At 37.8% G+C, this 13,734-nt stretch overlaps 1 protein-coding gene across 5 annotated transcripts in view; it reads left to right on the forward strand.

Moving 5' to 3' along the window:
* Positions 1-12,908, forward strand: part of LOC124621955 (calnexin) — a 71,568-nt gene extending 58,660 nt beyond the window's left edge. For all 5 annotated transcript variants that reach the window (XM_047147481.1, XM_047147480.1, XM_047147479.1 and 2 more), the window contains exons 10-11: positions 6,783-7,079; positions 11,986-12,908. In XM_047147481.1, the coding sequence (XP_047003437.1) occupies positions 6,783-7,079; positions 11,986-12,090 (402 nt within the window). In that variant the 3' untranslated portion in view covers positions 12,091-12,908. The remainder of the gene's footprint in view (positions 1-6,782; positions 7,080-11,985) is intronic.
* The last annotated feature ends 826 nt before the right edge of the window (positions 12,909-13,734 follow it).

A 13,734-nucleotide genomic window follows, 5' to 3' on the forward strand; every position in this document is an offset into this window, starting at 1 on the left:
ATTACCAAAGAAAGCAACAGTGTAAGTAACAACAAATAGCAGTCTCTTGCCATTGTTTCTCTTTTTTTTTTTAAAAAAAAAAAAAAAAAAAAAGCTGCGGTAGCATGCACAAAAGCAAGCCATGCCACGAGCAGCAACATGTTGTAAACACTCATTATCAGAATGCGACAAACAATGCATGACACATAACAATAATGCATGTGCAGCTTAGAGTGACGTAAACACCTATAACAAAGAGAGCAGCACTAATCAGATCAAAGCAAAATAAGCAATCGATTCAAACCAGACGAAGGCCTTAAAAAAGGAAGGGTACTCGTATAAATACGGATGGAGCACCTGACACACAGCAATGGCTACTTGGAAAAGCTTAACTGTTAAGCTTACGACTCGAACCAAACTACTTTAGCTGTATCTTCCTCCATTTGACCTAAATTGTGTCCCATGTTACAATGGACCAACTTTGTTTCGATTTGGAAGTGTGGTCTAAAACTTTTCTAGCCCCTTGAATTTCGAGGCTAAAATTTCAGGTGCGGCTTAGATTCAGGAATGTTTTCCCCCCTGATTTCGAGTCTAATTTTTCAGGTGTGGCTTAGATTCGATTGCAGCTTAGATTCAAGTAAATACGATAAATGACAGATGCAAGTTATATACCAATAGAACTGATCAGTTAGGGGTGAATATTGTTCTGTTTATACATCCATTTATCTAGATAAAACATTTTAGAAAACTGCTGTAAATTTATTTTAACATCAAATATCTATTCAGAGAAAATCTTTTAAGGCTTACTTTGATGTTTACACATTTTCTGTAATGAAAATACCAGAAAACCTGGTATGGGGAAGAAGTGCAACCTCTAAATGGTTGTTAATTATTAAAATAAATTACAGAAATGAATGATAAGATACACAACTAACTGTTAGCTCATAAATGCAAGTTGCCATGACCAAATACAGAAATAGTGTGGTTTTTTTGTTGCAGGGGTATAACAGTGATGTTACTCTCTGCACAGTGAAAACTGCACACACGTTTCCTTGTGGTAGAGGTGGAATAAACAAGAATACAATGATTTTGTTTTAATTGGCTGAAATTTGTATGTTTTCTGTCTGAAGTATGGACTATAGTGTGAAAATTATTCCAGATTTCACTCCTCCTTAAATGGAAAACATTTGCTGTTATGTATTTTGTATCGATTAATTTTCGTCTTATGCCCGTCACAGTCTTGCAAAACACACCTTCATTAAAGGCCATAAGATCTTGACAATCAGTCTTTCAGCTTGTCACTGCTGCTTTATAGCAGCAATGTCATAATCATCTTCCCTACTAACAGTAAGTCATGACTAGCCTTACAGCCCTGCGTGCTTCACTGAGAGAGAATGAGTCGATGATCATGAAGTGACTGCAGTGCCACAGTTCTCAGGCTCATAAATTCGCAGAACTACAGGGGGAAGGGAGGAAGGAAGATAGATAATGCTAATCTATAGTTAGTGGTAATGTAGCAATGGCGCCTTGATTTGGGAAGTGTGCAGGCGGAACGTTAGACTCGGAATTGATTCGTTTCTGATCTTTAGTCCCTAGTTCAGTAGTAAGGACAAAAGTATACAATGCCATAGAAAATGAATATAGCAATTAAAAGTGGTTACAACTATTTAATGCATAGCAACATATTGATAAGTACGTCAGAGAATGTAAAAGAAATTTAAAAATTTTGATCATTATACAAGTTTATTGAATTAGAGGCCATTAGTTAGGCGCTGATACGTACGTGCAACATTCTATGCTATAAGTGAAAGTGTAGGATCCCTTGCAGAAGGCATTCCGTAAAGGGTTCGTCAATGATACCATCAAGCACCTCCAGATGCCAACAAAGTTTGCAGAAGGTGCCAGGCGGACATGTGTATCAGCACAAAAAACATAGTCTATAGATAACATAATCTTTAGAAGCAAACACACAAAGCCAATAGGGATAGACAAAAGCGACAAATAAGTTTTGTGTGTTCTCAAAAGAAAGCTGAAAATAAAATTGTGTTGTTGTTGTTGTTGTGGTCTTCAGTCCTGAGACTGGTTTGATGCAGCTCTCCATGCTACTCTACCCTGTGCAAGCTTCTTCATCTCCCAGTACTTATTGCAACCTACATCCTTCTGAATCTGCTTAGTGTATTCATCTCTTGTGTAGCGACCCTTTTTTTCTATCCCAGGTATCGTATCTTGCATGAAAGTAGGAATGTTAATTTATCTATACATTGACTGGTATTGAGGGGTTTTGTTTTATCCCAGCTAGTTCTTAAATTAACCCCAGTGAGTCACTACACGTATTTTCTTCCCAGTTCTGAAGGAAAAAACCATAAGTAACTTAATACTAGTGTTTTCAATAGATTCTCGTTCACTTGTTTCAGTTACTAGTCTGCAGTTTATTCTTGGTGAAAATCACGTAACCTAATTATTTATGAACCTAAATCAAAGTAAAGTTCAAATTAACAAGTTATTTTATTTAACAATAGTTACTAATAAATAAATTCATTCACACAATCTCATTCAAAGGGGTTATTTGAATAAGTATCTAATCTGGAATCCTGTCAATATCAGAGATACTAAGCAATGTTCTGTCACTTTCGATAAAAAGCTTGGTTCCGTTTAACATCCATAAACTGTCATGAACTATGATTACTAGTTGTGTGAAGTAAAGCTTTTCCACTATCACAATACAAAGTCCGACTCTGTCCAAAAATCTTTAATTCCGTAAAATATTTAAATCTTCACACGAAGTGACGTTAAAGTCAGAGAGATTATTGATCACCTCCCCGTTCCTCTAATACGACAAAAGTTCTAATTCTGATCTGAAATTAATGTTTCCCAAAAAACAATCTCGTCGCGATTTACTCTCCCTAACTTGTTGAATAAAGCTCCTATTGTTGCTTCCTAAAGCTGTACGTCCTAATTGACTTCGAAAGACTAGAGGCTGGAGTATCATAATTGCATTGTAGGTCTATTTATACTTTAGTAAACGCTATCTTTGGTGTTCAAGACCTACGTTCTGTGACTATAATATTGATTTTCTCATATATATAAGAATAACTAATAATTTAACCATTTCTATCGTTTTTTCCCCCTCCATGCATCCAAAATTTATGATTAAAATTCTTTTCTTTTTCTATTATTTTTCTACTATAGATTTCCCTCTATTTGTTTCTTATTTCTATTTCGTAAATTACTACTTGTGGAGGCGCTTGGGACATTTTCTGAATTTATATTTTGAGGGCATGGGAGCTATTTTGGTTTATTAACGCTGAGAGGCGTTGTGGGTGTTACACTTGGTCTTCCTCTACGATTTTTACCCTCCACGCTGCCCTCCGAAGCTAAATTTGTGATCCCTTGATGCCTCAGAACATGTCCTACCAATTGGTCCCTTCTTCTTGTCAAGTTGTGCCACAAACTCCTCCCCAGTTCTATTCAATACCTCCTCTTTACTTATGTGATCTACTCATCTAATCTTCAGTATTATTCTGTAGCACCACATTTCAAAAGCTCCTATTCTCTTCTTGTCCAAACTATTTATCGTCCATGTTTCACTTCCATACATGGCTACACTCCATACAAATACTTTCAGAAACGACTTCCTGACACTTAAATCTATACTTGATGTTAACAAATTTCTCTTCTTCAGAAATGCTTTCCTTGCCATTGCCAGTCTTCATTTTATATCCTCTCTACTTCGACCATCATCAGTTACTTTGCTCCCCAAATAGCAAAACTCCTTTACTACTTTAAGTGTCTCATTTACTAATCTAATTCCCTCAGCATCACCCGACATAATTAAACTACATTCCATTATCCTCATTTTGCTTTTGTTGACGTTCATCTAATATCCTCCTTTCAAGACACTGTCCATCCTGTTCAACTGCTCTTCCAGGTCCTTTGCTGCCTCTGACAGAATTACAATGTCATTGGCGAACCTCAAAGTTTTTATTTCTTCTCCATGGATTTTAATACCTACTCCGAATTTTTCTTTTGTTTCCTTTACTGCTTGCTCAATATACAGATTGAATAACACTGGGGATAGGCTACAACCCTGTCTCACTCCCTTCCCAACCACTGCTTCCCTTTCATGCCGCTTGACTCTTGTAACTGCCATCTGGTTTCTGTACAAATTGTAAATAGCCTTTCGCTTCATGTATTTTACCCCTGCCACCTTTAGAATTTGAAAGAGAGTATTCCAGTCAACATTGTCAAAAGCTTTCTCTAAGTCTACAAATGCTAGAAACATAGGTTTGCCTTTCCTTAATCTTTCTTCTAAGATAAGTCGTAAGGTCAGTATTGCCTCAGGTTTTCCAATATTTCTACGGAATCCAAACTGATCTTCCCCTAGGTCGGCTTTTGCCAGATTTTCCATTCGTCTGTAATGAATTCGCATTCGTATTTTGCAGCTGTGACTTATTAAACTGATAGTTCTGTAATTTTCACATCTGTCAACACATGCTTTCTTTGGGATTGGAATTATTATATTCTTCTTGAAGTCTGAGGGTATTTCACCTGTCTCATACATCTTGCTCATCAGATGGTAGAGTTTTGTCTGGACTGGCTCTCCCAAGGCTATCAGTAGTTCTAATGGAATGTTGTCTACTCCCGGGGCCTTGTTTCGACTCAGGTCTTTCAGTGCTCTGTCAAACTCTTCACGCAGTATCATATCTCCCATTTCATCTACATCCTCTTCCATTTCCATAATACTGTCCTCAAGTACATCGCCCTTATATAGACCCTCTATATACTCGTTCCACCTTTCTGCTTTCCCTTCTTTGCTTAGAACGGGGTTTCCATCTGAGCTCTTGATATTCATACAAGTGGCTCTCCTTTCTCCAAAGGTCTCTTTAATGTTCCTGTAGGGTCTTACCCCTAGCGAGATAAGCCTCTACATCCTTACATTTGTCCTCTAGCCATCCCTGCTTAGCCATTTTGCACTTCCTGTCGATCTCATTTTTGAGACGTTTGTATTCCTTTTTGCCTGCTTCATTTACTGCATTTTTATATTTTCTCCTTTCATCAGTGAAATTCAATATTTCTTCTGTTACCCAAGGATTTCTACTAGGCCTCATCTTTTTACCTACTTGATCCTCTGCTGCCTTCACTACTTCATCCCTCAGAGCTACCCATTCTTCTTCTACTGTATTTCTTTCCCCATTCCTGTCAATTGATCCCTTATGCTCTCCCTGAAACTCTACAACCTCTGGTTTAGTCAGCTTATCCAGGTCCCATCTCCTTAAATTCCCACCTTTTTGCAGTTTCTTCAGTTTTCATTTACAGATTGTGGTCACAGTCCACAGCTGCCCCTGGAAATGTCTTACAATTTAAAACCTGGTTCCTAAATCTCTGCCTTACCATTATATAATCTATCTGATATCTTCTAGTATCTCCAGGGTTCTTCCATGTATACAACCTTCTTTTATGATTCTTAAACCAAGTGTTAGCTATGATTAAGATATGCTCTGTACAAAATTCTACCAGATGGATTCCTGTTTCATTTCTTACCCCCAATCCATATTCACCTACTATTTTTCCTTCTCTCCCTTTTCCTACTCTCGAATTCCAGTCACCCATGACTATTAAATTTTGTCTCCCTTCACTACCTGAATAATTTCTTTTATCTTATCATACATTTCATCAATTTCTTCATCATCTGCAGAGCTAGTTGGCATATAAACTTGTACTACTGTAGTAGGCATGGGCTTATTACATAATATAAATTTTACAGGAGGTGAACAGATCATTCTTTCTCGACAAGACAATGCTGTGTTCTGCTCTTGGCTATCTAGATCTCCGTACCTGCAACTATTGATTTCTTTTTTGTCAGATTAAGTGAAAGACATTATGCATGTGCCTCTTTTCTGAAAAATAATTCCAGACCTAAAAAAAGGCACATTTTTAATGAGCTCGTGTCAGTGACACCGCATATACTTGATAATGTATGACATAAAATGGATTTTTGCTTATGTTGTCCAAGTGAACAGGAGGAGGCATATAGATAGTTGTAAACACACCCTTTTACAAATTCTCTGTAATTCTTATTGATGTACTGCTTTACATTAAATACTTGCAGCTATTTGTAATTGGTCTACTCACTTTGAATTATATATAAAATTCAAAGCTCCTCTCAGCAGTTATAGAAGTTATAGAGCTAACAGGAGACCAGGTGCTCCTGAAGCAAAAAACTGATATAAGTTTATGATTGTAATTGTTTGTTATGTCATGCTTAGTGTGCCCCGTAAGTTTTTGATAATTTTTGTTCTGCATTTGTGTTGGTGCAGTTCCCACAAACAACGTAGGCATGTAGGGGTGAAGGTAATCTTTATTCTTTTAAAAACTATATTTGCTGCATTAAATGCATATATGGGCTGTATGTTATAAGTTATTGGCATGTGCCCATGTATAAAATGAACTTATGAATTAGCTGACTCACAAATGGTTTCCATGTTTCCTAATTTTTCTTCTTCCTCTTTTTAGCTCTCTGGAGGAGGTATTAGTTCCAGCCTCCAATTTATTTCTGCATTCCAGTTCTAATTTTTGAGACAGTGTCATTTGCCATTTTGTTTTACTGTTACTGTGCTGCTCTTGCTCAGCAATAAAATGTGTGCATTAAATCACCCTACTAATGTATGCTCTTCTGGGCTGACCAGTAAATTTATAGTTACATTACAGATTTCATTGTGAAAGGTTCATTTCCAGTTGTTACAGTGTGCATATTGGCAACACTTGTTTGCTATTTAATTGTGCCTTACCATGGTAACTTCCAGGAACGTGATGAACATAGGCGTACTGCTGAAGCAAAGAAGACAGATGCTATATCTCCTGATGATAACATAGAAGAAATACAGGAACTGAAACCAAGAAACAATGTTCCAACTTCGAAGAGTGATCTGGAGGTTCCAGAAGAGGAAGAGGAAGAAGAAGAAGAAGAAAAAACAGCAGCAGCAGCAGATGCTGCAGCAGAATCAGAAGTGGCAACTTCTGGAGTTCAGGATGAAGGGGAGAAAACTAAAGGATCCGAAGACTCTAAACCTGAGCATACATCAGTTTCGGAACCTGAAGTGGTAAGTGTTAATAGTTGCTCCTTATAACTATTCCAGATGTTCATGCATCATGCCACCATTACTAAGACTTTTAACCTTGATGTGCCTGTTTTTATTTACGATGTTGAACACTAAAACTGGTAAGATCTTTTACTTTTATTATATTCTACGCTTCATACTGCAGAAAATTGAAATCTTAGCCACCAGCCAAATAAAATTAAGTTTAGAAACTTAGGTGCAGTGTTTTTAACTGTTATCTCACCAACACATATGGGGGAGCAGGGGAGGGGGGGGGGGTGAAAAATGTGGAAACCCCTAAAACAACACGTTACCATGTCTGTTGTGTTTAGGCAAACTGTGGGCTTTCAAAACAACTTCCAGTCTTCTTGGAATGGAATGGATAAATACAGGTTTTGCATGGTTTTCGAGGGAATCGTACACCATTCTTTCTGCATAATAGTAGCAAGTTCAGATAATGATGATTGAGATATATAGACTGGATGTGTGTGGATTCATTGCAGGGGGGTACAGACAGACGGTCTTGTGAAGTACTTTTGATCACATTTTCTGAGAACTGTCTGTAGCAGCTAGTTTGGCAGCTAACATGCAATGCAAGTATCTTGGACATTGTAGTTACAAGCAGGCCGGACCTTATCAATGGTATCAGTGTAGAGACAGGGATAAGTGATCATGATGTCATCGACTTGTTGTTGTTGTTGTTGTTGTTGTTGTTGTTGTGGTCTTCACTCCTGAGACTGATTTGATGCAGCTCTCCATGCTACTCTAGGTCATAGGACCATAATTATGAAATTTAATAAATCAGTCAAGAGGTCAAGGAGAGTTACCAATTATAAGTAAACACCAACCACAGTTATAAGTCTCTAATATTGGTCTGAAATGAATTAATAAATAAACCCCTAGAAAGAGCAGATAAACAGTTGGTAGCATCTCACATTGACAATGAACTGCAATCATTTAGTTTCCAAATGATGGCCATAGAGGGCTTGTGGGCAAAATTTAAACAGATTGTAAATCATGCTGTGGAAAACAATGTGCCTTGTAAGTGGATTAAGGACAGAAAAGACCCACCACGGTTTAGTAAAAATGCTGAGGAAGCAGAGGCTGTTGGACTCTCAGTTCAAAAGAGGATGCAAAAATTACGACAGGCAAAGATTAGTGGAGATTTGTACATCTGTGAAAAAATTTGTGCGTGAAGGGTTCAACAACTATCACCGTCATACCTTAGCTAAAGATCTGGCGGAGAACCTGAAAACAATCTGGTCCTATGTAAAATCACTAAGCAGGTTTAAGGCTCCAATTCAGTCACTTGTTGACCAGTCTGGTTCGGCACTAAAAGATAGCAAAAGGAAGGCCGAAGTTTTAAATTCCAGGTTTAAGAAATCGTTCACGCAGGAGCGTTGCTATCACACAATAATAAGCATCCCTGGCTCAGAGAAATAACTGAAGGACTTGAAAGCAAATAAGTCACCAGGTCCGGATGGAATCACTGTTCAGTTACAGAGAGTACTCTACATCATAGGCCCCTTACTTAGCTTGCATTTATCACAAATCTCTCAGCCGACACAAAATGCCAAGTGACTGGAAAAAAGGGGAGGTGACTCCTGTATATAAGAGGGGTAAAAGAATGCACCCACATAATTACAGATCAATATCCTTAACATTGGTTTGGTGTAGAATTCTAGAGCTTATTCTGAGTTTGAATATAATAAATTTCCTAGAGACCGAAAAGTTTATGTACACAAATTAGCATGGCTTTAAAAAGCATCACTCGTGCGAAACCTAGCGTGCTCTTTTCTCACATGATATGGTGCAAGCTTTGGATGAAGAGCAACAGGCTGTCTAACAGTTTCGGCAACAAGAGAAGTGATGAAAATCTGGATTGCGAACTTCACACTTCTCTCACTGTAGTTGACTTACTTGAAACGTTTGGCCGATCCTCTTCTGGATATGCGTCTGCGTCAATCTCCCTATAATAATAAGAAATAATGAGAAGACGATAAGCGGGGCAGTTGAATGATGCCGCCAAGTGTTTACTGCAAGAGCAAACACTATGTGAGAGGACACGGAGTAATTAAATTTCTTTGTGGTGTTAGTAAATGTGATTGTTGGAGGAGGGAAAAAAAAGAAAAAAAAAGAAACAAACTTTTGACTATAGACGTTTAACTTTTAACTTACTTCATGTCTTAGCTCTGAACAAAGCAAGACACATGGGATGTCTATAAATTACTTGGTTGTTACAACCAGGCAATTGTGATTATATTTAACTGTATCTAATGGGTATTGGTCTAATTGACTTGCCAGAGTTTGTATGCTTATATGAAATTTGTGGAAAGAAAAATACACCTGAGCTGAACTGAAAGTATGAGAGTACAGAGTTATTTCAAGTGAGAGAGAGTTTTCCTCTAGGAACCAAAAAATTACTCTCTCTATCACTTGAAATAACTCTGTGCTCTCATACTTTCATTTCAGCTCAGGTGTATTTTTCTTAACACAGCAAAGAATAGCATTTAATTACCCTGTGTCCTCTCACATAGCATTTGCTCTTGCAGTAAACACTTGGCGGCCCCGCTTATTGTCTTCTCATTAGAAAATTCCAACCTGCGCACAGAAACCGGCTTTGCAGTAGATACATTTCCTCTCTCTTACTTTTAAAATATCGGGTGTTCGAGACGATGGAAGGCTGAGTGTCTCTAGAATTTACACCAAAATTCTCGAGTCACTACGGCTGATCCCATATTTCTAGATTTCTGAAAAGTATTAGACATGGTACTCCACTGCAGACTGTTAATAAAGGTATGTGCATATGGAATAGGCTCCCAGATATGTGACTGCCTTGAAGACTTCTTAAGTAATAGAACCCAGTATGTTGTCCTCGATGGCAAGTGTTCATCGGGTAACATCAGGAGTCCTCCAGGGAAGTGTGATAAGAGCGTTGCTATTATCTGTATACATAAATGATCTGGCAGGCAGGGTGGGCAGCAGTCTGCAGTTTTTCACTGACGATGCTGTGGTGTACAGGAAGGTGTCACAGATAAATGGCTCTTAAGTTGATATAAGATGACCTAGACAAAATTTCTAGTTCAGTGATGAATGGCAGCCAGAAAAAAAATGCAAGTTAATACAGATGAGTGGGAAAAACAAACCTGTAATGTTTGGGTACAGCATTAGTAGTGTCCTGCTTGACCCAGTCATGTCATTAAATATCTGAGTGTAATGTTGCGAAGCAATATGAAATGTAATGAGCGTGTTAGGATTGTGACAGGGATGGTGAACGGTTGACTTTGGTTTAATGGGAGAATTTTAGGAAATTGTGGCTCACCTGTAGAGGAGACCACATATAGGAAGCTAATGTGACCTATTCTTAAGTACTGCTGTGTTCGGGATCCGCACCTGGTTGGATTGAAAGAAGACATCAAAGCAATTCAGAGACAAGCCACTATATTTGTTACCGGTAGGTTTGATCAGCATGCAAGTGTTACTGCTATGCTTCGAGAGCTCAATTGGGAATCCCTGGAGGGAAGAAGAGACACATTTCAAAGGTCATTACTGAGAAAGTTTAGAGAACTGACATTTGAAGCTGACTGCAGAATGATCTTACTGCTGCCAACATACATTTCGTGTATAGACCACAAAGATAAGATAGGAGAAGTTAGGGCTGGTACAGAGGCATATAGACAGTCTTTCTTCTCTTGCTCTACCTGCGAGTGGAATGGGAAAAGAAAGGACTAGTTGTGGTACAGGGTACCTCTGTCATGCACTGTACAGTGGCTTGCTGAGTATGTATGTAGAATGTAGAGGTGAATAGCGATCGCGCATCCTTCTCTCCAAAGGAGACCACACACGCCCGTTAATATTGAGATCTGGTGATGGTCAGGGCAGGGCTCTCAAAACCAGTTCTGGACAAAGGTAACCATATGAACAGGGGCTCTGTTGTGTTAGAACACAGCATCACCACTGGGAACAAACACTGTACCAGTGAATTGGCCTGGTTGGCTAAAATGGTCTCTCAGTGCTTGGCAGTAGTGAGACCTTGCAGAGTAACCATGGGGCCCTTGGAATACCATGATATGGCTGCCCAAGTCATCACTGAACTTGCACTGTGTTTCACTCTTTGGACATAAAATTTACCCAGAAATTATAAACCGTGTAGTACAAGACTCATCCAACCAAATGACTTTCTTCCATTGCTCAGTAGTCCCTGTTTTATGGCTTTGGCACCACGTTTTCCTGTTGTGGGAAATTACATCACTGCTGAGTAATTTTGGAATTTTAGCTTGCCCTGCAGTTTCTACTTATGCAGCTTCTTCTGCATTGTTTGTGAGCAGACAAAGTTTGAGACTGTGACATTCAGTTCTACAGTGACTTTTGCACCTGTCTTCATCTTACTTTTTGTCGCAATCATCTTCAGTGGCCATCTGCTATGGCCACTCAACACATACTTTTCGTCCGTGTTGTGACTTAGCGGATGATGTTTTTCAGCTTTTCCTGTATGCGGCATAAATATTAGATTGGAACACCCATCACTTTGGCTATCTTGTTTATGGAAGCACCCACAACATAAGCACCACAGTTTGCCTACATTCAAATTAAATTAACTGGCATAATGTACTTGCAGCTACACAGAGCACTATTCTGACCATGATTGACACTTGCAACAGAGTTATGGCATTGCACAGGTGCCATTCTTTGTCAAGTACAACAGCCTAATCGGCAGGCTCGGCGGCCATCTGCATTTATGTTCAAGCATGCATTTCTCATGAGGTTTCCATATTATTCTCCAACCTCAGTAAGGCTAAACAAAAACATAACAGCTTTTAAAATCATTCATAGCCTAATGTATTAAACTTCAGTGAAACTGAATATAAAGTTGCTGATTGTTACACTGACAATATTCTTTCCCAATCAGGAAATAATTGAAGAAGAGGAAGAAGAAAATAAAGGTGCTGATGGGGAAACAGCTGCAGGAGATGCACCTCGGTCTCCAAAGAAAAGACGCCCCCGGAAGGAATAAATTGTCCTAAAGCAATGCAGCTGATCTTTGCATTACCTCAAAGTGCAGCTTCAGTTTACTGTGCTTTGTGACTGAAAGAGAAACTCTGAACATAGAGTGCTAATTTTGATTGTGTTTGTTTTACATTGTTGAAAATATTGTGCAGATGTTTATAGTTTTATGTATTACTGTATGTGTTCATGACTGTCAGTGTGAATCAAATATGGGTAACAAACTCAGTTATTTTTTAAAAAAAATGCAGTTGAAATATTTTCGTTACACTGCTTCAGTTCTGGTCATTTTAACTGTTTCATTTATGTTTTTTATTTATATATAATTATTATTGTTTTCTTAAAGTTTAGTATGGATGTGTCGCAGAGAATATGGTTGAAGTAACAAGTGTGTACCAAAGTTTTTGTAGTGTTTGCATAATCTTGCTATCAATGCCTTATAATGCTGGAAATCATTGCCAGGATAAACATTCATTTCATTCCATGCCATTTATTTCTACATAATGATATGTAAAGAAATTTAAAGCTGTTAGATATTTTAGTTTGGAAGATGCTGAAGAGTATTAAATTGTCATTTAGTAACCTCATTCTTCCAATATGTTATACTTTTATCCATGTTCCATGTATATTATTTCAAAAGTATTTATTGTAGAAATTTGAGGTTCTAATATAGAATGATCATTTTGTAAGGAGATAACGAATAATTGGACGTGAGCTTGTTAGAAATATTTATGCATTTTCACAATAAATTGAAATATAATCTGTTTTATTGTATGTTCTCACTTAAGAACAAGTGAAGTACTTAGAAATAAACAGTGTTACACAATATTTTTTGTTTGATTTAAGAGGAAATTTCACAGATGATAAAACACTGAAGCGCCGAAGAAACTGGTATAGGCATGCATATTCAAATACAGATACACGTAAACGGGCAAAATACGGCACTGTGGTCAGCAACACCTACATAAGACGACAAGTGTCTGGCGCAGTTGTTAAATTGATTACTGCTACTACAAAGGCAGTGAGTTTGAACGTGGTGTTATATGCTTAATGTTTTCTCTGATTTCAATTTTAACCTGGAATCATAAATGTTTTTTATGTATTTTCAATTAGTGGTAGTTAGGAGTTCGCATGATGCAACGGTGTTGTTTCATCTCGTCACATGGCCTTTGCTGTGATTGGTTGACAGAAGCAAATCGAACAACCCCCATGTTGATTTAAGTGTTTGCAAAACTAACTTGCTTTATTTGTCGGTTTTCGTATTTATACCTGTTTATTATGAAAATATGCAATTTTAAGTGATGCACCAAAGAAAACATGTCTCCAATACGTGTTATTTTTAATACAATTTGTTGTGGTGAAGTGTCAGGAAATTTGACGTCAATGGCTGCATTTGTTACATTACAAGTATATAATTTCTTTAAAATTGCATACATACTCTTGCCTTGTTGTGGATGTTTTTGTTCTCGGTTGATTTTAAGACTGGAATTGGGCTCCAAGTTCCTTCACTTTCATCCTAAGCTTATGTTCCACATTTTTCCTAATAAATTGCAAATGGAGTTCGTATTGTGCTGTTTTCAGTTTCTCAGTATGCTATAGTTATTCACAAAAAAGTAAAATTAACACGAATCCAATTACAATACTCACGAAAAGG

The sequence above is a fragment of the Schistocerca americana genome, chromosome 7, assembly GCF_021461395.2.
Source record: "Schistocerca americana isolate TAMUIC-IGC-003095 chromosome 7, iqSchAmer2.1, whole genome shotgun sequence".
NCBI classification, from domain to species: domain Eukaryota; kingdom Metazoa; phylum Arthropoda; class Insecta; order Orthoptera; family Acrididae; genus Schistocerca; species Schistocerca americana.